The following is a 25,347-nucleotide window of genomic DNA, read 5'->3' as shown; positions in this document are numbered from 1 at the left end:
TCATGGAGTTAACAGATTGTAGGGGTTTGGTTTTGTGTTTACTGGCTTGGGGTTTTGTGGGGAAGGGAGTAGTGGGGTTTTTGGTTTCTAGATATTTTGTTTTCCATGTATAACCTGTTGTTCACATTTTTCAGATTTGGTAGTTTTTCTCTCAGAAACTCTGGAGATTACCAGAGAATCTTCACTTTTGTGCTGGTGTTACTGACAGCCTTTTATACTAACAAATAAATGTGCATATCTGAGATCTGTACTATAAATCTGATGGCAACAGATGGTGTTATCTTTTTAAAGATTAAAGTGAATAACGTTAGCTTCTAAATGTTTGAAATTTCCTTTGTATTTTTAACTTAAAGCAGAAGAAATGTGTCATTCAGTGATCTTATTGGCTGCTACTAAATACATTACTTTCAAGAGCTGTGTCCTCCAGTTCCTTATAGAACTTTTTGCCAGCAGCAACTGAAATATTTTGGCTGTTGATTCTATTAGAATTGCCAGAAAATGGGAATCTGCTTTCTTCCAGATAGTCTAATTTAAACTGAATTGAGTGGGGAATGATGCTGGCTTTAGCCATGCTTGTTTGTGTCCATCTCCTCTCTCAGCAGCAGCTGCAGGGCTCCTGGCTGGGAGCATGGGGGATGCACTGGAACCTCTCTTTGCTGTGTTTTACTGTCTGTTGTTCATGACTGCATTCGTTGATTTTTGTCTTCTAGATGGTTTGCTTTAGAAGGAAGCTGTTAGCAGCAAATCTGCATAAACACGGCAGTGCTGTTGCCAGCTCAGTGCTGTTCTCAGCAAGGGCAAGTTGATGGATGAACCAAAACCCCACTGCAGGCATTGGTTTGCATCACTCTAATCTCTTACAGAGTAAATCACTTATTTTTTAATTGCTTTAAATTTTTACATGCTTAAGTGTCATTGAAGGCATGCCTCTTTGTATTAAGACAGCTGTTGGCACCCTTTTTCTTGCTGTCTAATAAAGTAGTCAGACCTGAGTGTTTTATTAGCCCAGGTGCTCTGGCAGTGTCCACAGTCACAGGCTGTACCTGCACAAGGTGTGTGCCCTGCCCTGCCTGTGCTGCCTACATGTGGTGGTGGCCACTGGGGCAAGCAAAGCCCTATCATTTTCTCCTGATACTGTGGTTGGTAGAATTCCTTATTTGATCCTGTAGGCAGCAGATCAAAAAGAGTTATACAACTTGTTCTTTAAACTGAACTGATTGTCTTTTTTTTTTTTTTTTTTTTTTTCCCCTCGTCTAAGTGGAAGAAAAGCCTCAGGGGAGAGCATTTGAATAGGGCACTGGAAAGCATATCGATAATTACATGCATGGATTAGTGCACAAAAGTACTCCCCTCCAAGGATCTGCTTTAGTTATGTGGCATTTGAAATAATGGAATGTTGAATCATATTATTTTGCAATAGTGAGGCTTTGATTATGCTACTGATTAGAATCAACTTTTCAGATTCCTTTGTGCAAAGATAACCTCATCTGCCATGCAAAATTCCTGTAGCATGAGGAGAAAAAGTCCTAAACATAAAGATGCTGCCGTGGTGGAGACAGTGGGTTTTATGTGCGCAAACATACACGTGGTTTTTCACTTCAAGCTTAGGTTTGTAGGTACAATGTATTTTGATCATTCTGACATTTAACATCTTCATTTTTTAAACAAATACCAAATAGCACTCACAACCTCTAAGTGTCCTCAGCCTTCTACCACACAGAAGACAGTGCAAAGGATTAAAAATAATAATAATAATAATAATAATAATAATAAAGACTCCACTATCACACTAAAGGATTTCTCCCACTGGTTTACAAATGCAAAACAGATTACTCTTGTACTTCAACAGTGTGTTTACACTGTTTTCTACTCTTTGATAATTTGTCTCCCTGGATGTAGATGGTGGCTGATGTGGGATGAGAAGGTACCCAGGGCTCCGCAGGAGTGACTGGGGCTCCCCCAGCAAGGCTGGGGTCTCCTGGGCAGCACCTGTAGGTCAGGTGAGGGCCCTGGGGAACGAGACCTCTTCTTTTTTTTGGATAGTACTAGAGGAACTTGGCACAGTTCACATCTGCACACTGGCTCCTTATTTCTCCTTTGTAAAAACAACCAACCAACCAACCCCTCCATGGTGTTTTACCTGTGCATGAGAAAATTCTCGGTGCAAAGAGCTGTAGTTCCATGGGATTCCAGTTGAGCTGCTCTGACAGCAGCTGAAGCTGGTGTGTGCCCTGTGGAGGGTTAGCTGAATGTTTTCCACATCTGGGGTATCCCTGGGCTGGCTCAGCCCCCCACACCCCACCATAATGAGTTTCTGGGGGTCCTCCCTGCTCGAGCCTTCCTGCAGAGTGGCAGAGGGGCTCGACAAGAGCTTTCCAGCCCCAACATCTAAAATACAAGTCTGTTGCATGCCAGTGTTTTGTGCTTCCTAACAGGAGCTGCACAGGTATGTTTTGGGGCAGGCACACCAGTCTGTGAGCCTGAGCCTGTGGACTTGTCCCAAACCTGGATTTTCCTGGGTTTGTGTCTGGGTGGAGGCTGCTGGCACCGGGCAAGGCACTGTGGGAGGACAACTCCCTCTCCTACAGACTTGTGCTCCCTACTGCCAGATTTACAATGGCAATCTCTTGCTGAAGTATTGCAACACAAACATTGTGTCACAGAGGGAGCTGTGCTAAAAGCAGTAACTCTACTAGTGGAGCTGGGGCAAACCTGGAGGATGCAACTTTTGACTGATGTAGAGAGAGAGGAAGGCTTTGGGGGTCTGTTTATGTGCTGATGCAGCCTCATTTGTCACCAAGTGTAGGACAGGTCCTGAAGATAAAGAGTACAAGTGGGCTTTTTTTTTTTTTTTTTTTTTTTTTTTTCCAGTTTAATAGGGTTTGAATTTATTCCTATGCAAGTGAGAGGCCATGTAGACATTACCTAGGATGCAAATCTATGGATCCTCTCAATGTCTTCTCAGAAAAAAATCTCAGAAATAATCAGAGTAATACAACCACTTTCACACATACATGACTCAACTTTTTTTTTTTTTCTCAAAGAATAACCTTACCTATGGGGGATTAGTTTCAGGGTCCACTCAGTTCCTGCTGCTTGTGCACGAGTGTTTGTTCACAGCATCTTGGAAGGTTAATGGCCATCTGGAGATAGCCCAAAAATAGTGTGAGTTTTTCACTGCCCACGTTAAGCCTTTTAATTTGTGTATTCACTTCATAAAGGCATAATGGTATTGTGAGATTTCACAGATGTTACAATGGTTTTCATACTGAGAGCTTTTGTCTTGAAGATTTATTCTTTTGGACTTAACTCAGCCGCATATCAAAAATTAGTTTAATTAACATCTGTGCTTTTAGCAGAAAATTAGCTAGCTAGTTTTATTTCTTAATTTATTTTTTTGTCTAAGTGACTGGAACTACCATGTTTCCCACAAATGCAAGAAGCATTTCTGCTAATGACATTGTCTGTTGAAATCATAAATCCTGTAAAAGAAAAGAGCTAAAAAGATGGATATTTTGCATGAATTTCACATATTTCTGATGATGTGTTTATATCAAATCTAGTATAAAATGGACACCAGAGAATCATGACTGTGGTTATTTGAACCAGTTGCACGACCTTGCCCTTGATCAGTGCCTCTGCCACATTCAGCACTTTTCAACCTCACATTGAGGAGATTGATCTGTCTACAAAATAGGAACTTCAGCAACTAAAAGACTGAAATGAAAGACTTTGTATAAGTTATATTTTAAAAATAACTATTTCACTTTCTTGTTTTCTCTATTTTAGGAAAGGTGTAATTTCTGTGTTACAAGTCTGTTTCTTTCAGGATTTATTCCCCATACCTTCCAAGTACCCACAGTTCCACCCTGCAGCAAAGCATCACCCAGGAGCATGGGGCTTGGCTAGCAGAGTACTGACAAAAGCATTTTGAGAGGTGCCTGCTTGCTGTTTTTACTGACAGAGAAAAAAGAAGAGCAAGAAGTGCAGTTATCACCTGCCTGTCGCTCTGGGCCAGAGCTCCCATCCCTAGTGCACAGCAGATCCTAAGGCCTCCTTTTTCTCTCTGTGCTCACCCTTCCTGCCCTGTACTGCTCAGGATTGCTTCTTCATCCTTCCAAGTAATTTTTGCTATGGAAATACCTGTGCAAGGAGAGCTTTTCACATTCCAGGACAAACAGGAGCTGCCCAGATCTGTGGAGAGCGGCTGGCTGAGGTGTGCTGGGCAGACCAGCATCCAGCTACTGGTGCTGGGCTGCAGGTGGGTGGTTTGCAGGGCTGGCATCCTCTCCCACCTGTCTCCACATCATGTAGGATCAGTTGATAAAACCACTAGTGGCTTCTCTTTGGTCTGTAAAGTCTGTTAATTTTTATAACAGTCTCTTGTTGAGTGGTGAATATTTGGCCTTTTAAATTCACATAATAAAAAACTTACCTGAGTAGAAGATCTGGGATAAAACTGCCCTGCAATGATAGCGACAGCAAAGCTCCAGAGAGGAAATTAGGCAATTTAATTTTATTTCCAGGCTTGCTACTGGCTGTTATCCCGAGATGCCATCTCGCTCCCACCGCTGTTTCCTCAGGTGTAAAATGGAGCCATTACCCACCTGCTGGCTTGATGCTACTGGTTTCCCACCCTTCTTCCCTTCTGGTGGCTGTGTGCATTGGCAGCAATGCCCCAGCCTTCCTGAGATCTGGGTGACATGGACAAATCAGCAGATGCCACTTTGGGCAGGGAGTGGACTGCCTGCACATCTGTAAAGTGTGAGGTTGAGTCTTCACCTCACCCCAGCTCTGCACATTTCTTGTGCTGCTTGGACTCAGCTGCTGGTTCCTGTCCCCAGCCATCAACTGGGGGCTGGCAGTGGTGGATGCTGAAGTTACAGTATCTCAGGAAGCTGGACTGAGAGAGCTGAATTTGCTTTGTTTGTGGTGAGGGGGATGCACTTGTCCTGACTGGGCTTTGTGTGACGAGGCAAGGAGAGGTCCTCCAACTTCATCCTTGGTGATCATTAAGAAGCTAATTTCTGTGGTTTTCTGCTTTCTGAAAAGACTTGATCCAAGATATCAGAAGCCTTTGGTATGTAGAGTGAACAGGCTGGAGGATAGTGAGCTCTTTTCTGCACAGAGCAAAGGTTAATCCTGTGTATAACTGGTGTGTTAATTGCCACATATGAACTGTAACTTCTCCCCACAGCAGTTGTGTCCTTCCCCAGAGGTCTGCCTGGGCTTTTGGTGCTTCGAGGAGAGGTGTTGGTTGTTTTAAAGTTTTAGGTGTGCATTTATCAACAAGTGAGTTGTGTTATAGGTAGATGAAATAATATTTTCACAGGTAATTTTTAGGCATCGCTACTTGACTGGACTTTAATCGAGTATTTCAAATAGGAGAAAAAAAAATCTCCATCCATGAACTCAGGGGCCATCATGGAACAGGAAAATCTGGAAAGGCACAGCAGCAGCAGCCTGGCAGGGCAGCTGCACACCCTGAGGCACAGGGACCATTGGTGCCAGCACTGCTGCTGGTCAGGGGGACATTTGGTGATTTCTGGGGTCACAAAGGAGTGACTGGTGAGCTTGCCACTTTGAAAGATACAGGATGTATTAATTCAGTTTTCTCTGGGACCAAAAGCACACGTATGCTTTGCTAAGGTGCTCTTTGCCTTTGTAGCTCTGTGTGCATTTTTAAGATGCCAGCAGCACAATGCTTGGTGGCTTTGGGACCTGGCATTGTTACTGTTCTGCTTTCCCAAAGGAGGAGAGGGCAGATGTCAGGTGGAAGAGATGTGTAAAAATAGTAACAACACTACTAGCAACATTGCTTATTTTTGAGTTGTCTAAAATAAATACAAGTGGCTCTACAACTTACACTTTTTGTGTATGTACATAAAGGATTAGCTTTTTGTTATACTGTAAGGCAGTAGCAGCAAAGCTCAATCCAAACAATCATTGATACCAAGTTTATCACGTTACATTTATCAAATAAAATCTATTGTGTCACGACCAGGCATGAGGGTACCTCACAATGTAGGATTTTGCATTTGTACCTACTGTTCTTCTTTCTTGAAAGATCCTCATAATCTAATACTCGTTACAGCAAAACACTGCAGATCTGCTGGCGCTGTCAGGTAGTATAAAGCTCAGTGTGTGCATGGCACTGGCCTGTAGCAGGAAGCATCATGTTCCAAAAACTCTAGGCTGACACACTGTCTGCAGGCATGTGCATCCTCTGCCAAATGGCAGCTATGTGAGGACATATTCTTTTACTCTTTTAAAAAAATGTGTTTATTCCAATTGGTAAACGAGTCAGTGCCAACTGACTGGGATTAGTGTGGGAAGAGCTCAAGTAATGCTGTCCTGTAAACTAGGAATCCTCTTTATGGTGAGTAGTCTGTGATCTGTTAATAACAGTTTTAGCAACATGTGCAAATAGTGGCATTGCCTCTGGTGGAGTAGCAGAGCTCCTGTCACAAATATCTTTGATATTCCAGATCCTACAACAAGTAAAGGAGCTGCTTTGTTCTGTTCACTGCTCGGTCAGTGCTCTGTCCAGCAATGGACACTTTCCACATTGAAATGAACCTAAGTGGGGATGAGGTCCATGGTCTAGGTCTTTCCCAAGTGTCAGCTGGCTGTGACACAGCTCCATCCCAATATCCCACAGCCCTTATGGTGCTGGCTGCCAGTCAAGAAAGACTCATTAGCTCTGAAGTGATTTAAATCACTGGTTATAGTCATGATTTGAATGATGAACAAATAACTTTTGAGTTAAATAATTCCAGCTTTTCCTAGGTGAGAGCTCATTTGGATTGATTAGGAAGAGTAATATAAAACACATGGCTTGCAGCTATACACAAACTTGTAATATTGGCATGGTTGTATATTAACCAGAAAGTGATACTAACCAGAAAGTGCATCTCACACAGCTGTGCATGCAGTGAGCAAGCTCCAGATTCTTAGTTTTTGCTTTTAAATTTGTCTGAAGAGTTTAATGACATTTTTCTCTATTAATGGAGAATGATTGCTTTTTACCTGAGATTTGTCTCACACAACAAGAGGATGGAAATGAAGTCATCTAGAATGCATAAAACCATGACTTGAAAATTGCAACTGTATTTATAAAACATGCTTGCCATATTTAATAATAAAAAGCTGATCAAAATGCATTTTCTTTCTTAATCTGCATTATTAAACAAAGAGCCATTAGCTATAAATTAGGTCTTCATTTGCTACATTTCAATAAGCTTTACTCTAAACAGTGGATGTTACTGTCAAATTGATTTTTAAACAGATTTTTTTTTAAAGAGTATTTAATCAATTATTAACAACTTTGGTTAAAATTCATGAGATTTTAAACATTAATAAATTCTCTTTGCCTTCTGATTTATGAGCCTGCAGCCTGACTGGCTGCTCCCTGCCTCCCCAGGCAAAATGGCAATGGCACGTAAGGACCAGCCTACAGGGGCTTAGCCACCGAACAAGGCAGGATGTACTGGGGGAATTTCAAGCTCGTATTGCTATTGTTTTAAGCCTAAAACTTGATAAATCTCTGTTAAAATGAAAAGAAAATAAATCCTGGTAAATGAAATTATTCCTCCATCAGTAAAGTGCTTTCCTTAATGCTGGAAGTTGCTGGATAATCTTTCTCAATTTGGAGCTCTGTAAAGCCAATGTAAGTGTTGTAAAAATGTCTAATTCAGCATTTCACTTGAAAATTAAGTGCCACAGTTTTATAGTTGTCTGCAATGTGCTTCACTGTCCAAAGGAGTTTGGAATGCTGTGAAGGATGCTATTTCCTTGGATTGACAGCAGAGCATGGACAGGTCGGGCACGACTGCAAAAATGCATCTTCTTCTCTTAATTATTACAGACCAACACTGGGAAATCATTCCCAGGAGTTGTGTCCTCAGGGCACTTTGCTCTTGGTCCTGGGGCTTTGCTGCCTTGTAGAGACACCTGCAGCAAAAAGGAGAAAGGCATTTGTGGAGAGCAGCCAGCTGACCCTTCCAAATTTGACACTCAACAAAGGTCAACAGCTCACTTATCTGGAATGAGTTAAATGCTGAAGTTCATACATTGCATTTAATTTATTTTTAAAACAGTAATTTATCAATTGTACACTATCACTGTGAAGGATAGGGCTTGTGTTTGCACCCAGGAAGACAAAGTGCACTTTTTTTTTGTTTGTTTAATAATTGTAAGGATTAGAACCATAGTAAAATTTGCCTTTATATTTTAATAAAAGCCCCACATGAATGGTTAGATGGCAACCTCACACTTCAAGTTTCATTATCTATTAAATTAGCCACTTGGATACACGGATACAGCTTCTGTGGACAACAGCAGCTGCTGCAAGATTCCTGAAAAAAAATGGAGATAGGTAGTTTTTCCTTTTGTTGTCTCCAAACTTGCTTTTTGTGCTTACTGCCTCCACTGCAGGGAGGCCAGGCATAATTCTGGCAGTGTTTTCTGCCAGATTTGCCAAGATCTCGTTTGTGTCAACAGAGTTAATGTCATTTGTGGAATAGGTTTGTGAGGAAGAAACTTCTGAAAGTTTAGACAGCAAGATATAAGACATATATATATTATATATATATATATGAGATATATATATAAGAAATATATATAATTATTAGCAGAAATAATTATTAGTAGAATTTGCCAAAATACAGAGCTAAATAAAAGGTGAAATAAATTCCAAATTACTCTTCACTAGGGAAAGTCCATATTTTTAAGGAGTAAGCAGCTTGGGGGAAACTTCCCTTCCCTGCATTCCTGATTGCAAACAAACTCCATGACCTTTGAGGGTGTTATGCTGCTAATCCTGTTTAATGGATTGTGGAAATATTTTTTAAATGTTACAGAGACCTGCCCCTTCTCTTGTCCCAAGTGAGGACTGCATCGATTTTTACATGTGAAATAAGAGACAGGTTCAGTGAGTTACTGATAAGGAAGAGCTGAAGCAAATACTACTCTTTCACAGCTGTTATGTGACAGTCCTATTGTAAATCCAGTTGATAAGAACTGTACAAGGTTCAGCACAGCTGTCCATCCAGAAACCTGCATGGCAGCCCCTGGAAAATGTGAAACTTTTCATGTGTCTTTCAAGGGGAAAGCTGTTATTTCCTTTTCTCCTTTCTGAGACCTTGCTGAACTTTGCAAGCTCACTGCATCTTTCCTGAGCTAACTCTATGGTTAAATTGCTTCATCTGTTTGATAATCACAAATTTATTCCCCTTGAATTTATTTTTACTGCAATGGCCAAGATCACGTTTGATAGAATGCCTGCATACAGTACTACCTGAAGTTGTTCTGTTCTAAAAACGCACAGTGGATATACAAGAAGCTGAAGAGTACAGAAATCTTAATAAAAACAGTTCCAAATCTATGTGCCTGAAAATAATACAAGATACTTAATTGTATGAATAGGAAAGAACAGTGTATGAGATTAAGAGATCTCCCTGCCCCTTCCTTTGCTTCTTTTCATTTGCTTTGTGGAGAGTTCACCCAGGCAGCCTTTTTAGTTTCCATGTGACAAACGTTTTTGCATGGTGACTCTATTGTAGTAAAAACTTTTTTGAATCCTGTCATAATTCTGCCAAGTGTAACTATTCATGATACAATATTTTGTGTGTGGTAAGAGTATATTGAGCATTACACTTAGTATGCACCATTACATACTGTAGCTTTTAAGAACTAGAAGAGTAAAAATTTATCTAAAATCACAGTAGAGCTTGATTTGCATTTCACTTCTACTTCTAAACTTGAACTAAAGGTATAGTTGGAAATGAATTTAGTTTTATGTCCTTTAAGCCTTAATTCAACCTAGGTGAATTAACCTGTGCCTTGTTTTGTCCTTTTGGTCCTACATCTTCTTTAATTTTATGTACGATTTGCATTGTTAAAGGTAACAAGAAGCCCCTCAACTGTGTGCATAATTTTCTTGATGAGAAAAGGCATCTGAGGAGGGCTGGTGTTTAGGGGTGCTGGGGCAGTATGTTATCCCCTGAGAGCGGAACTGAAAGGCAATATATATCAGCTCAGGGTTTTGGTTGTGTTTCTTTCTCCCAGGATGATTGACTAGATTTGCATCTGATGCAATTTTTATGCACAGAACAGTGGGATTCTAAGGACAAAGATTAATATTTCAGTAATTATAGCAATCTGGTAGATCACTGGAGTCCTTGGTGCATCCACAGAGGAATGCTGGGTGTAGGTAGCAGTGCACAGGGATGTGTGTCAGGAGGAAATCCAGCAGTGGGGGATTGGTGTTGCTTTTGACAAAATATGTGGATGGGGAAAGAAAAATGCATGCAAGTGTCCTTTCCTGGACATAAATAATTTGAGGAAAAGGTGGGTGCCAGAGGAAATTGCTTCCTGGGCTGCAGCACTGACTTTAGGGCACTGATTGTCACTTAGCAATGCCATGTAGAGTTATCTAAGACTGGATCATGGCTCAGCAGCATCACTGCTCTGCCTTCTCACCTGGGGGATTGCCAGGCACTCTGTGTCTTGTGCTTTCAACATGCCTGGTCAAGGTGGGGCTTCTGGGACATTTCATCTTCTGCAGACTCATGCATCCATTTCTCCTGTCCCTCCCTATTCCAGAGAACAGCCCATCTTCACCACCAGAGCCCATGTCTTCCAAATTGACCCCAGCACAAAGAAGAACTGGGTCCCCGCAAGCAAGCAGGCTGTAACTGTTTCCTACTTCTATGACAGCACGAGAAACAGCTATCGGATTATCAGTGTGGATGGAGCCAAGGTAGGAGGCTGATGGTTCCCTGGTGTGTTTACTGTGCAGAGAGGATCATGACTCTCAGCCCTGGCTGAAGGTAGACATAGGTAGGCTACATGAAGCACCTAAGTTCATAAATAGTTTTTTAGTATGGCCCATTGCAGATATTTGTAGTGATAATTGGGAAAACACTGGGCACCTTAAAAATTATTTTGCCAAACTGAGTTGGTTTCCTCTCTGATCAGTTGACTTCCTAACCTTAATGAGCCTAAAGCTTTAAGTTCCATATTGAGTCTGTAGTGCAGTATCTAAACCACAACCCATGCTAGGTAGATAAGGCTGAGGTCTTTTTGGTGAAAAAATGTTCTTTTTAAAGGGAATCAGGACACTGATGTGTGCAGTGTAGAACTTTAATGTAAATGCCAACTCCATATTCACATTTGCCTGGTTGAACTGTTTACAGTTTAGCACAATTTTCTTCAGTTTTCACACTGGAGTTCATCAGCCTTAGGTGACAAATTAGACACAAAAACTTTCCTCCCTCACTTTTTTTTTTCTTTTCTTTTTTTTTTTTTTTGTGATATTGTTTTGCATTACCAAATAGTGAAATATTTCCTGTAAGAATCCCACTCAGTTGGACTGAATGGGTTGCTCAGGCAATTGTTTTAATTACATACTAGATTTATCCCTCTGATTAGTCTCTCCAAAGTAACTTGTGAGGTGACACTTTCCCCTAGCAGACCCCAGTCAGAAGGATGAGCTAAAACATTTCACTCATGTACAAAAATCATCTGTCATTTCTGGCAAAGCACAAACCACAGAGTAATGAGACAAGTTTACAGCCTGTTTATCAGTGTTGCTCTTTGGATGAGGAAGTTAAAATATCGCTGTTTCAGGAGAGAGAGATGGCAGAAATCATCCCTTAATAAAGCTTTTCTATTTGTCATGTCTGTTTCACATACTTGTCTTTCCAAACACCTCCTGTGCTATATTTGGTTATATATTGGCCTATAAATCAGCCATACTGGCTGCTTAAGTTGATGGTAATGTTTCTCTGACATCAGTACAGCACTGATGTATCACCATCATTATGCTCCATGTACTAGTGTGCTCTTTTCCAAAACCACCAACTAACCCCCTTGGCTGCCTGGATTTGCAGTCAGCACACATCATCTGCAACTTACTGGGGAAAGCTGAGCTCCCCAGTATTTGCATCCCACAGATCCTCCTGGTTAGGCAGAGCTGGTGCTGGTGGTCATGGGCTCTTGGCTTTACAAACCAAGTGCCCTCCAAGCCAAAACTGCTGTAGTCACAGCTGTAGGTTGCTTGGTTTGTGGATGTGCATGCATGTGTTAAGACCAATTAACGAAAAGAAAGTAATTACTGTATGTGGCAGGGACAAGCTGTAGGGGCAGCATGTGCCCACAGCCCCAAGTCCTGCCCCAAACTGCAAAGTGTGTGCTGAGAACAAGGTGGGTATCCAAGCTTTGCTTTGTAATCTGCCCAAAAGATGTTCAGGGGGAACCACACCCTGTCCATGAAGGGGTGCTTTCTGTGATTAAAATTCTCCCCTGGGGCTTCCCATGCAAGAATCAATTGCTGGCCACATGAATTATTCCTCTTATTGACCTTTGCTGATTAAGGAACAAGTTGAGAAGAGATGCTGCCTTTACTCTCACCTCTGGAGATTTCCCAGTTTCCCTGTCTGTCTGGTTTAATAGTGCTGATGTGGGGAAAAAAAGCATCTTTATACCCAAATAAGTTAAAAGTTTCTTGTCTTCCTCAAAGAACTATTCTTTAGTGTTTTGACCTACTTTCCTAGCAAAAAATGAAACTGGATAGGATTGTGAGGAGGAATATTAACAGCATCAGTTGGTGTTGTCCAGCTTTGTGAGCAGCTCACCTATTAGAATGAAATCTTCCTTGTGTTGGGAAATATCAGATGCATTAGCATCATGGCATCACTGCTGACAGAATTTATCTGTTTTAAAAATAAAAAAGCTGAATTTCAAGCAATTAAGGGACTTGGCCTTAGAAGTAGAGTGGTGATGAATGATGTGTATGCCTTACAACTCTGCATCCTTGCCTGAACTGCAAAGGGACTGTTCTAACAGTTTATTTTAGACAAACATAAATGATGCACATTGGCTTGCAGAAAAATCTCACTTAAATCCAACTTGTATGCAGCTGTGGGGTTTATTTTGTGGTTTTTTTTACCTTATGCATAGTAACGATAAAAGTATTTTAAATAATACTTGACTTAAAAATTGTTCATTACTAGGTTCTATAAGCTTTGTTTTACTTTTAACATTCAACATATTGCTCTGGGCAGCGTGTTGGATTGCAGGCATGAGGAGCAGCACAGGGCTGCTGAAATCCATCAGTGCTGCTGTCATGCAGAACACGAGGCAGGATGTGCAGGGTCAACCTGATGAACATTTAGTTTCCTTCTGACACAGCAGCAACCCAAGAGGCTGTGATTCTCACGGGAGTGGCTTCCTCAGGTGCTGCTGCCATCCTTGAAGGTCCTGACCCTCTGTAGTCCTGTGACTTTCAGAGCCATCCTCTCATCCTCCAGCAGGTATAAGTTGTCCCCTTCTGCTTCCTGTCTCTCATCCCCAAACCCATGGGGCACAGGAGGGTGAGGAGGGATGCTGCAGGGCAGAAGGGATCAGGAGGATTTTAGGAGTGTCCAGAGGTGAGGGATTAAAGGAACCACTGTGTTTAAAGGTGTAAATATTGAGAACTCGTTTTGAGAGCATGGCTTAGAGAGGGGCAGGAGAGTTACTTGGCTCTGCTGTTTGGCACAGTAGGATAGGACATTGCCTCAGGTCCTTAACTGTTTACCAAGCATTGGAGAAGGACAGAAAGGCCTGGCTGGTACATGTGGAGGTGGCGAAGACAGACATTGCAGCAAAGAGGGAAATGGAACAGAAAGGGACTAGGGTAAAGGTAGCAGGCAGAGAAAAGTCAAAGGAACTTTACTCCTCCTTTGCAGAATATGCAAAAGGCTTGTGCTGAAAACCAGGAGTCCAATATGACAGAGGGTAGCCAGGTGAGAGCATAGACCTTCCAGGTGCCACTTTGCTTCCAAATCCTCCCAATCCAATGACAAAAAAAAATTTTTAAATTGGAATGCCTGGGGAGTCCAGCACTGAAAAGTGGAGATCCTCGATTCAAAACAGCTTTAACAGCTTTAATTCTTCGTGTTTGCCAAGATAAAAGAGAATAAATATTGTAATTCCTGTTTTCTCTGTCTTTCAGAGAAAAACAGGTGCTGTGGACAGTAGCTTACAATTTATAGCAGAAGATTTCACAGACACCATACAAGTATGCACTGCATGATCTTAACCAAGATACCATTACCAAACAAGGGAATGGATTAGTATATAATTAAATTACATTATAATTTACTTGTATGTTGTCAAGAAAGTAATTCTATCATGATGTTTTAGAAGTTTCTAGCCAGAGGCTGTTTAAACTGCAGCATAATGAATGTTGGAGGAAATAATACAGTAAAATGCAAGGGCACACACTGATCTGGAGTTAATGAGGTTGCCAAGAGACTTCACCATATGAAAGTGCCCAGTATTGTGGGCAAAAGTCACCCCTGTTGTAAAATGAAAAAAATATATGGTGATGATGCAGGGAGAACATGAACTCCTAAATGCCCAGTGTCTGTGGAGTGTGTGGGGTAAGCCACACCCAGGGCTCCTCATTAGATGTGACCTACATTATTCTTTCTTTTAGAGGTGAAAAGAAAGCCTGAAAGCATAAAATTTACTCCGATTGATCTCCTCTGTCATCCTCTAGAATAGTATTGCCCTGGTTGGGGTGTTTGTATTTTTTTTATTAATTGTATATATACAATAAAGAACAATAAAACAATATAGACAAGAGGGAAGGGATGAGAAACTTGTTTCTGTGTAGAATTTGAGGAGGAAGTAAAATCCCTCAGAAACAAGCTTCTTGTCCTCATTTTCTAATATTCAAATGTTACAGTTCTACAAAATCTCTGATTGCAACAGAATCATTTTTATCTTTTGAGAAATAAGGAACATAAAGCTATCTTTAAAATTCATAGCCAACAACAAAGTGTACAGTGAGGCATTCTGTGACAGTAGCAGCCAAGTGACACAGCAAAAGTCATCTCAGTTGTCAGTCCTAAGTTGTGTCTGAGAGATGCTTAAACTTATAGCTAGAAAAAATTAAAATCAGGCTTAAAAAGATGGATAGATTTCAATAAATGGCAAGAATAATTTTGGTAATTACATGTTACAAAATAAAATAAATGGTCGATTAGATCATTCCCAGTTGCTAGATCTTTTAAAAGAGTTTATTACCTAACTGTTACCTTGAATATTGAAGATCAGCAGCTAAGTTGGGCATAAGTGTGTGAAAGCATTGAAGAGAGATCCAGAAAAATTGCTGTGCTGGGAAAGCAAAATCAGTAGGTCTGTTTCTGAAATAAACTGCAATTAGTAAGAATAAGAATGTGGGGCAAACTTTGCCAATTAGTATTCACATAATGTTCCTCAAAATGAGTAGAGTGCATTACACAGTGTGGTGAAGCTGTTTGATTAGGGGGCAAATGTGCCCTTCTGATAAGATCTATCAGTGAGTGTCTGCAGCAAGGACACTGATTTCCAGAGCAGAATGAAGCTGGCAGCGTGTGGGAGCAGTGATTTAGGGAGGTAAGAAGGGGAGATATGTAAATCTGCTACTATTTGACGTATTTATGGCTTTCTCAGTTCCTGTAACAGTCCTAATTGCTATGTAATTTAATAGCTGCCCACCTCTTTCTGACCACACTTTCTTTGTTCTCCCAACTGGAGGCAGGCATCCTCCGCACATGGAGAGGAAATTCGGAGTTCTTCCAGAGAACACAAAACAAATCATTTTCTTTGCCTGTGAAAATAGAGCTATTTTAAGACAGAGTTGTTAAAAATACCCTCAAGTATTTAACCAAAAGGCAACTTTTAAATCTAAGAAGCTTTCCTTTCACGGGAAAAAAAACGCAGGGTACAGCAGCAAGGATGAAATTCCTTCATCTGGGTAGTTCTTTATTTTTATATTTTTTCTTCCATTGACGTAAATTCAGCCTTTAAACCAGTAGCAGCTCTTTCTCAGAAAAAACCTACCAAGTAATTTAGATATTACAGATTTTTTTGGCACTGAATTTAAAAAGGCTTCTGGCATTGTATTCCTCACCAGGGACCTGCATTGGTGTAGCAGCATTTAACTGTCTCCAAGATCTCATGGATCTGATTTGCAATAATTTGTAGCAAAACCCATCACACCACCTTCCCTCTTGGCATGCAGAGTATCTGTGTGTGTTTGCCTGACCCTGTGCTTGGTGAATTAGGTGGAGTGATTTACTGTGTTTTATATTTTTAAAATACCTAATCTTTAAGAAATAACTAAATCTTTTAGCTACTTAAACTTTCAGCTTCAATGACTTTGCAGTGAAATGGTCAGAGGGTGTTTTACAGCCTGAGGTAACCAGAGATAAAGGGATGTAACAGTGAGCTTACTAAGTGATGTGGTGTCATTTCTTTTCATGTGCATAGGGAAATCCTGAATTACATGGGATCATTTTGAAAGGTGTGAGTGAGTATAGATGTATTTGGTCAAAAGGATGGAGACTCTCCTTTCCAGTTTTGCCTTCCCTAGTTTTCTGTATTGCCATCTCTTCTTGGGAATGCCATTTGCATCTTGGGGGAGTGTGGTGCTGCTGGGGTCCGACCCGGCTGCCCAGTGCCAGCTGAAATGCCAGCCCACCCTGCTCCTTGCCCTGAAGATTATTTTGCTGACTGTAGTACTGGCAAGACTTTTATTTCCACAGAGCCCCTGCTGGTAAAATCTGATTAAATTAGCAGAAAATTACGTTGTTGGATTTTTTTCTCATTCCAGCTTCTCCAGCATTTTTTCACTGATGGGTAACCAAGGTCAATATCTCTTTTTTTTCCAAACTTTTCCAGCTGAACTCTTTTTGTCCCTTTGCACCATTTCTCCTAGGCTGGACTGGAAATCTCTTTTCTTCTGGTTGTTCCAGAAGAGTGACAACTATAAAACAGGAGTGTGGGGGAAGCATGAGTTCAATATTAGCTACACTTCTGCCTTTGAGAACTGACACTGAAAGGACCTTTAATCAAAAGGGAGCCTGTGGTTTGTTACTGTTTGAAGAGCCCAGAAGACATCTATCAGCTTAAGGGTGTGAATGCAGTATTCCTGCATTCTTGGCCATACCTGTACACAAAAGAAACATTCACATGCCCAAGAAAAGATTTCCAGTACTGAAGTGGCTGATTACTGTAATACCGAAACTGTAGCATATTTGATGGCCTTAATCTTGTCTTTATCATAGTATGTTAAGTATTTCATGAACTATTTGAGCTAATTACAACAATATTAGCACTGAAGATAATACTGAAGCCATAAAAAAGTAATTCTAGCAGATGGAGCTAATTAACCCCCCACATAAAAGGAAAAACATCAAAAACATCTTTTTAACACAAAACTAAGGTATAAAATACTGTTTTAATGCACAATCCTGTCTTCCAGTGTGCATAGTTTGCATGCATGTAGTAATAAACATCTCTTTGGTTTTATGCTAGCACAGTAACTATTAAGTAAAAACATTAGTTGTGGTTCACTGATCTTTATGGTTTTAAACCTCTTTATGAGCACAGTTGCTACCAGAACATGGTACCAATGCTCCAGCAGATGAGCATCATTTTCCAGCACAGGCTTGGAAATCTGCTGGAGACATGTTCTGGTACCAATTGTGCTAAACAAAGTCCTTTGTAAAAGGGAGCTGAAGAGTCTCTAGCTGCTTTTTGCAGTCCCTTTTGGGACTGTTGTTGCTGTAAATAATGAAGCTGGATCAGGCTGCTCTCTGAGAGGCAGCCACTCTTTTCCTAGCAAAGTTCTCCTTCATTTTGTATGAGGAACAGATAAAGAGCAGGAGAACATCTGTGCTGCCCTGAGTTGTAGTGCACTGGTCTAACTTAAGCTGGAACTGTTTTCTCTTATTCAGACAGTGAAACAACTTGAAATGAATAATTAATATTTTTACTGTGTTGGTTTTCATAGCTATTTCCTGATTTCACTTAGAGATGTTGCACTGAATGCAACTTCCAGATTTCTAGCATTCTTTTTGAATAATTCATGAGGGACTCTGAATTTAAGGAAAACTTTCCATCAGTGGGTGATGCTGGTGCCATCCAGGCCAAGGTTGCAGCTCCAGGTCAGCTGCATCCTTGCAGCCAGGGTGCAGGGGTGATGGCAGGAGGGGGTCTGGATGGGGTGACACCCCCATGAAGGTGCAGAGGGTGCCTAAAGTGTTGTACTCCAAAAGTGAGACATAAACCATTCAGCATGTGGAGTATCATGGAGAAATGTGAATTCTGGGGTTAATAATGGAAGTTGAAGCAGGTCAGATGGAAATAGAAAATGAAAGGTGTCTTTTCAAATGAGGATGGGTACATGGCATGAGCACCCTGAGGTGTTCACTGAATCCTTCTGCTGCATAAACCAGGGCTTCACATTCTTCTTGAATAGGAGCCAGTGAAATTAAGGAAAATAACCATCCCTGATGATCTTATAATATTTGTGTTGCCTGTGTTTGTGGGGTACACAGCTTGACTAAAGTCACTTGAGGTTTTGTTTCTCTCTAGATATTAAAATAACTTGAGAACATTTTCTGTGGAATTTGGTGGTGCTGAAATGAAGCACAAAGAAGAAGCAGACCTGTCAGCCAAGGGTGAGACTACCCACTTGCATCATCTTCTATTTGCTCAAGGTGTTATTGAGTATTCAGAAACTTAGGCTGAGGAGGAGGTTCAGGATTTAATAACTGGGGGTATAGTACATTGCCTGGAGTTTTATCTGTAGGAGAATTTTCAACAGTTGCCAAAGCTGGTTTAGACAGGCAGAGCTAGTAACATTGGGTGCATTTGTGTAGAAAGGCCCTTGAGTGTTCAGAGGATAAAAAAAAATAGGGCTTACTGCAGTGGTAATGTCAGCATTTCTAACACTGGTGGAGAGGAGCTGGTCATGAAGGAAAAATTAAAAATGTTTGCACAAACAAGACCTAGGGCTGCAAGTAAAAAGAGAAAAAAAAAAAAAAAAGCAGATAGATGAAGCAAAGTAAATACCAGAAAATTTGGTGGGTCCTTTGAGACTGCATCAACCAGAAGTCCTGATCCTCTGCTGAAGATGTGTTTCGGTTTTCTAAAAAAAAAAAAAGACTGGTGCTGTAGAACTCATATCACCTAAACGTTTCTATATTAATCTCTTTCCAAGTTATTAACTTTGAAATGTGAAAAATCCTCTGTTCATTGTCTGGATTATTTCTGGAAGTAAATCCTTCAGAAGCGGGTTAGTAAGCTTAGGAGAAAAGATAACAAAGTGCTGGCAACAGCTGTATCCTTGGCAGAAGCTCAGAAGCACATCTGCCCCTCTTTGATACTATCTGGCTTATTTTATTGCTTGTATGTACAGTGTCTGTGTGTCCATGGAAGGACCACACTCAGTTGGATCCAGGAGATCAATACTGCAGAAACCTTTTCAGAAATGCAATTTCTTACTCTTTTTTTTTTTTTTTCTAGAAAAAAAAAAAGATAAAAACCCATGCTAGAGGTTTTGTTGTTGCACTGCTCACCAACAAGTAGGGAAACTTTGGTCTGGGTAGGTTTCCCCTTTTTAAAACTTCTCCATAAAATTTATTGGAAAAGCTCCATGATGGAACGAAGTGTTTTAGCATGAAACTGCCTCAGAGATTTTTTCTGATCACCAGGATTGAGTATGAATGTGACATCTGAACATGCCAAGGGGGTTAATTGAACCATGTGACGTTATTGTAAAGAAACCTGGAATCAAGGAAAGAAAGCCTATTTCAGGTCGTAGTCCTTGAACTTAGCAAAGCTTTTGAAGAATTTGTAGCATTTTTTGTGAATATAACCCATGTCTGTAGTTAGTTGAAAACTGAGGAGAAATTCAAGAGGATAAGGACCATCAGTCACACAGGCTCAATAAAGCAGTCTGCAGATACTTTCATATATTTAGTTTCATCAGTTGCTTAAAGCAAAACCTGTGTGATGGGAATGAAATAGGCAAATTTAAAGATCATTAAAATTTTGCTACCATGCTCACTAGACTCCAGTGAGCAAAGTGGTATTCAGCTTGCTTGCAGGAGTTCTGTTGTGTTTTCTTTTTCTTCCAAAAGAATTCATAAGGGGAGTGAGGGACCTCTGCCCAAAGGTGAGCTGAGCACATGCTCCATCCCCTCGAGCTTTCCACATCCTCCTGCCAGGATATTGGGGATTTTTGACAAGAAGTGCAATAAATGCAGCACTAGTTACCTGTTGGTTTCCCAATCTGAGATTTTCTTTTTTTTTTTTTTTTAATTCAGCATCTGAAATTAATAAAGAGTAATTCCTAAAAGCTGTGCTTCATGAAACTCTTAAGGATTGCTTGTCCAATGAAACTGTTATATCAATTATTTGTTCCCTTCTGCCCCCCTGCTGTAGTGACAGAGATATCTAATATTTGGAAATCTTTACTCAGAGAGTTAGTACATCAGACATGCTAATCAAGACATGCCAGATGGAGTTTATAAATAAACTATGCTGCATTGTGTATTCTTGAAATTTGAGCAGCAAACATAATTTGAGGCAATATTTTCCTACTTTTACAAAAAAGAACCCCAAACATCACTTCTTCTTGATTCTGTATTGTGAAGTTGCATCCAATAGCATCATGGTGGTTAGATGGAAAATAGGAATAGTATAAATGACTGTCAGCCATTACATACCAGCTGAAGTCCCAAGCTGATTCTCCCTGAGAAGTGAACAAGATCATCCAGCCTCCACCTAGCTTTATTTTCTAACAACAAAACAAAGGATGAGGCATTTCTGAGGATGCAGAAGGATTAGTATTTTATGTTATCTCATGGGTATCTTGTGTCCTCAGTTATGTTAGTGTACTACTACTGATTGTACCTCACCATCATCTAACAGTGACTACTTCCAGGTGCTTTAGAAGCTACCGAGTAGATCCTCTCATCTCCTAAAATTAATGCAGCTGTCCTTCTTGGACATTAGTCATGCCAAGGGACAGTTTTTCCAGATTTTAGAGAAAAAGTGGTAAGCTATCCCATTGTTGATCACTCTCTGGAGAGGATAGGTTGTTAAAGAATAGAGGAGTCTTTAGCGATGCCATGTGGTCATGTCATTTCTGTCCTCTGCAAAGGGACCTTCAGGCTTAAGTGAAGCTGTTGTCTTACAGCTTGAAGAATGCAGAAAATTATCAGTGCTTAAATGATTCACATAGGGATGTGGTTATACTCTGTATAAAGACTATGTGCTTTTACTTAATCCTTCAAAGTGTGAATGTGATACAAATATTGGGTGTTTTGGTTTTGTTTTTTTTAAATTGTATCTAAATGTAGATAATCATCTCAATTTTAGTCACTCGGAAAAAATAGTGAGTCTCCACTGTATTCTCCCTGTCTCTGGTAAGTTAGAAATCTTATTTCTCATGTGAAAATAACACAGAAGCATTTTCATTTATATATTTTATAAAATGCTTCATGAAATTCCTAGTTAACAATTTGTTCCAGCAAAGAGGGTTTGGAAATCTTAGCTGTAGATTTTCTTCATGAAACAGCTGCTGGTGCTTGGAATCGTGTGGGTGGGTGGATGTGTGTGCTGTGCCTAAAAGGAAAAAAAAATCTAGTCAGATGTCAAAGCAAAAATAGGAGATTTTAGAGATTTAGACTGGGTGGAGGAGGTGGGAAGCCAACTCTGCAGAGATGTTAATTACCTTGGGAAGAAAAAGAGAGCAATGAAGTAGGTGTAGCAGGAGACTCACTTAATAGGATTCACATAATCATGAACCCACTTTTGTTGCATATAGACAGGTCCTCAGCAAGGGCTTTACAACAGAAATATTTTACTGAAGGAAAAACAGTTATTACTCTTTTTATTGGGTGGAGGGGAAATTTTGCATCTCTTTCATGAAGAAGGATAAGAGCAGTCTGTTTCTTGTTTGATTTGTTGCCATTTGGCATTAAAAATCAGTCTCATTCATCATTGCAAGGTGATGCAAGGGAAAAAACCCAACCCTCTGTGCAACTGCAGCAATGGCCCTTTTCCCCACAAAACCAGCAGCAGCAGCAGCAGCATGTGAGATAATTTATCCATAAAAGGTGAATCTCCATCTGCAGAGGGAGCTCAGGTGGGGAGGTGAATACTTCAGGCTGCACCAAGTCCTCTGCAGCTTGCAAGGTATCCCAGCACCTTCCTCTTTGCAAATGCAGATGAATCCCTGCAGTTGCTCTTCCTCTCCTGCCTTCCACAGAAATTTATGGAAACTTTTGGAGTCCCTCGATGGGTGAAGTAGCTACTGTCCAGGTTACCTGTGTAGAGCAGCAATTCTTGAAAATCTGTGGTTGGCCAGGCTTGCTGGATGAAATGATGGGAACCCTGAGCAGAAGCTTAGTAGTAGACATCCTGCCAGCTGTGGCCTACTCTGTGCTCTGGGCTGCCCCAGTCATGCAGAAATCATGGAGCAAAACAGGAGGAACAGCAAAATGGAGATACTCCATGTTCTTCTTAGCAGGTGTTTACAGTGTTTCCAGGCTAATTAATCCATACCCTCAGCCAGGTAAAGCACCACATGTGTGTCAGGTGCAGCAGAAAAAGCAGAACTAGAACAAGTGCTGTTCCTAATGTCAGTTTTCCCAGGTTTTGTTGGGTTTTTTTTAAGGATCTTCTAAAAGACATAGCAGGAAAGGTAGGGAGATGTGATCACATCTGCTGGCAACAATTTGTTAAACTATGGTTAGTCCTCTTGTGTTACAGCTTCACTTTCCATCCCCAAGTCCTTATACTGCAGCGAGCATCTCTTTGTGCTGCTCCTACTCTAAGTTGTTAGCTGGCCTCAGCAAGAGACTCTTGTTTTTTTCCCTTTATTAGCATTGTCTCAATTAACAATATGTATGTGCATGCTGGCTTTGCAGGACTAGAAAGGAGATGATCAGTTTATCACCAGTGACATATTGCTAACAAGACATTCCATGTAAGTCTGGAAGCTGTCAGCAGAGATAGAAGGATGGTAGGTCCTGAAGGATAGTGCAAATCATGGAAATGTAGGTGGGTTAATTCCATGAGGGAACTGCTGAACATTTGGGATAGAGGAAGAATTTCTCTCCAAAGCTATCCCTGTCTCCTCATCTCCATATCCAGTGCCACAAGCTCTTCTGATGCATGTCAAGTTGATGAGCTGGAAGAACCTGCTGAGCCTGTGATAGCTTTGGCCAGAGGATTAGCAGCTTCTTTCCTTCTTCAATTCTGTTTTTAGACTGGGATATATCTTTACTGAAGATTAGCAGCCTGGTGGGCCGGGGAAATTAAATTTCACAAGAGCTCCAAACTGGAAAGCACATATTCAGAGAGGTGAAAATGAAATGGGGTGGTTTTACTGTAGTGATTTCTTAATGAGTAGATCCCATGGTCTCAAGCCTTGGGGGTTTTCTGGAGGTGAGGTTACTTCTGACTAACAGGTGATGTGAATTCAAAGGGAAAATCCCAGAATAATTCCTAAACTCACACTCTAGTCCCAGAATACCCGTCCCTTTTCCAATTTAATTTAATGCAGTTGAAACTGCATTACATTGGCTAATATATTAATTAGCTATTTCATAGCTATCATTTCAGTCTTTTCCCAGGTAGAGAAGCTGTATCAGGGCTGGCAGCACTGGTTTATAATCCCCTTTGGTTGGTGTCTCATCAGGGGAAGCATCCTGCCCAATTCCTGCTGCCCCTGGCTCTGGCTGTGCCGGTGCCTCTGCCAAGAGCCGCCTGCGATCGCTGCTCTGCCCGCCCTGGAGCTGAGCTCTTCCCTCTGCTTTTCCCTCTTGTCTGGAGCTGCGTGATCAGGGCACAGGCTGTGAGCCAGGCTGGCAAATCCCCCCCTGTGCTGCTCCAGCCAGCCAGCGCCCCGCTCATCTTACCCGAATGGAACGGTGACCCGGGAAGTGTCTTCTCAGGAGCCACATCTGCTTTTCCCTTTCAATGAGGTGTTGTGATCTGGTGAGTTTAGGAAAGGAACACTTTAAATCCTCAACCCTCCCTTAAAAGAAATGGCAGCTGTGTAGTTGGCAGCACTCATATGTTACAAGCAGCGTGAGCTGCCAATATGTTTTTTCCTTCTACACGCTCAGGTCTTCTTGTGACCTCTCCCTGCTTGATTTATTTGGCAGTTCCCCTCCATGGGAAGGCAGCACACTGGGTGTGTTACAGCCTATGAACGTTCTGCTCTACAGCAGCTTATTTGCATTCACTTTTATCTGATGAATATACCTTCAAATGTCTGAAGTCATTTCTGGTTGAGGTAGTGCTACCTTGTACAGTGAACATTCTTCTGTGTCATCTTTAAATAAAAATTTAGATCTGTCACAATTGTTTTTCTCCCAAAGGAAAAGAAATTACTATGAGATTTTGTTTGGCTTACGTGATGTGTTGATAATGTTCACCATCTGATACACTTGCATGTAGATGAGAGCAAAGACAGGTTTTGTTTTTTCCAACTGCATGTAGACAACTCAGTCAGCATGATGAATGAGTTTATTATTCAGTAAGGTGCTTATTATATTATGCTCTGCTTTGCCTTTGTCTTTAGGGAGAACTCTTTAACCACTTCAGGGATTTATTGCATTTGATTAGAGACTAGTTTGTCTTTTGAATCCATTACCCTGGATGAAAGTCCACAAGTTTATTCTGGGTTCTGATGCAGCCAGATTTTCACTATGTGTGTATTAAATGAATAAGCACCAAATGCAAAGTTATTTTTTAAGAGTGCATTTGAATTGATGAGTAATCATTTCTTATAGGATTATAATACTGGGTTACAGATGGAGATGGAAAATAGCCCACGGGCTCATCCTGCCCACAGCAACTTTCAAATACGTCCTTTGCCTTCTCTGCCCTTCCTCTCAGCTCCTTCTTCCTTTGAAACTTGAAAAATCTTGCTCATCCTTTCATCAGAAAAAGGAAAATTTTTCCAGTGCAGTGGGAAACTTTCCTATTGCAGTGGCCACAAATGCTTCCCCTGCCTGGCTGGATTCCCTCTGCCTGGGGGACAGAGGAGGTGGGAAGAACTTTCCTTCAGGTCTCACATAGCTAAGGCTGAGCCAGCTCTGGGAGGGGATACAGGCTGGAGGACCAGGCAGGAGAGCTCGCAAGCCCTTTCTTTCTCCTAGACCCAAACAACATGAATAATCTCTCGCCAATGGAGTGGTTCTGCTGTGAAGAGCTGCCCAGATTTACATGGGAAGTCAATGTACAGGCTAATGCTCCAGAAGTTTAATGTTTCAGTGTCTTCCTGAAACATGGCAGGGTGATGGGGTGAGGGTGGGGAGGAAGACCAGGTGGATAAGTGTGGTGTACCTGCAACATCCAGCTTCTCTGAGGGGCTCATGAGCTCTGATTTAGTCTCCAAAACTTCAACTTGGATTTTCACTTCTCTGTAGGAATGCAGCATTTCTGAAATGCTTGACTGACAGAGCAGGAATTAAGGAAAAAAAAAAAAAAAAGCAACAAACACAG

At 41.1% G+C, this 25,347-nt stretch overlaps 1 protein-coding gene across 2 annotated transcripts in view; it reads left to right on the top strand.

Annotated features, from left to right (window-relative positions):
- The window catches only part of HOMER2 (homer scaffold protein 2), a 63,362-nt gene that overhangs the window by 12,330 nt on the left and 25,685 nt on the right, over nt 1-25,347 (top strand). For both annotated transcript variants that reach the window (XM_030456726.1, XM_030456727.1), the window contains exon 2: nt 10,606-10,762. In XM_030456726.1, coding sequence (XP_030312586.1) covers nt 10,606-10,762 — 157 coding nt within the window. The remainder of the gene's footprint in view (nt 1-10,605; nt 10,763-25,347) is intronic.

Source organism: Calypte anna, chromosome 10 (assembly GCF_003957555.1).
Source record: "Calypte anna isolate BGI_N300 chromosome 10, bCalAnn1_v1.p, whole genome shotgun sequence".
Classification (NCBI taxonomy): Eukaryota; Metazoa; Chordata; class Aves; order Apodiformes; family Trochilidae; genus Calypte; species Calypte anna.
Note: the sequence above shows the minus strand (reverse complement) of the source record. Positions and strands in the feature narration are given on the sequence as shown.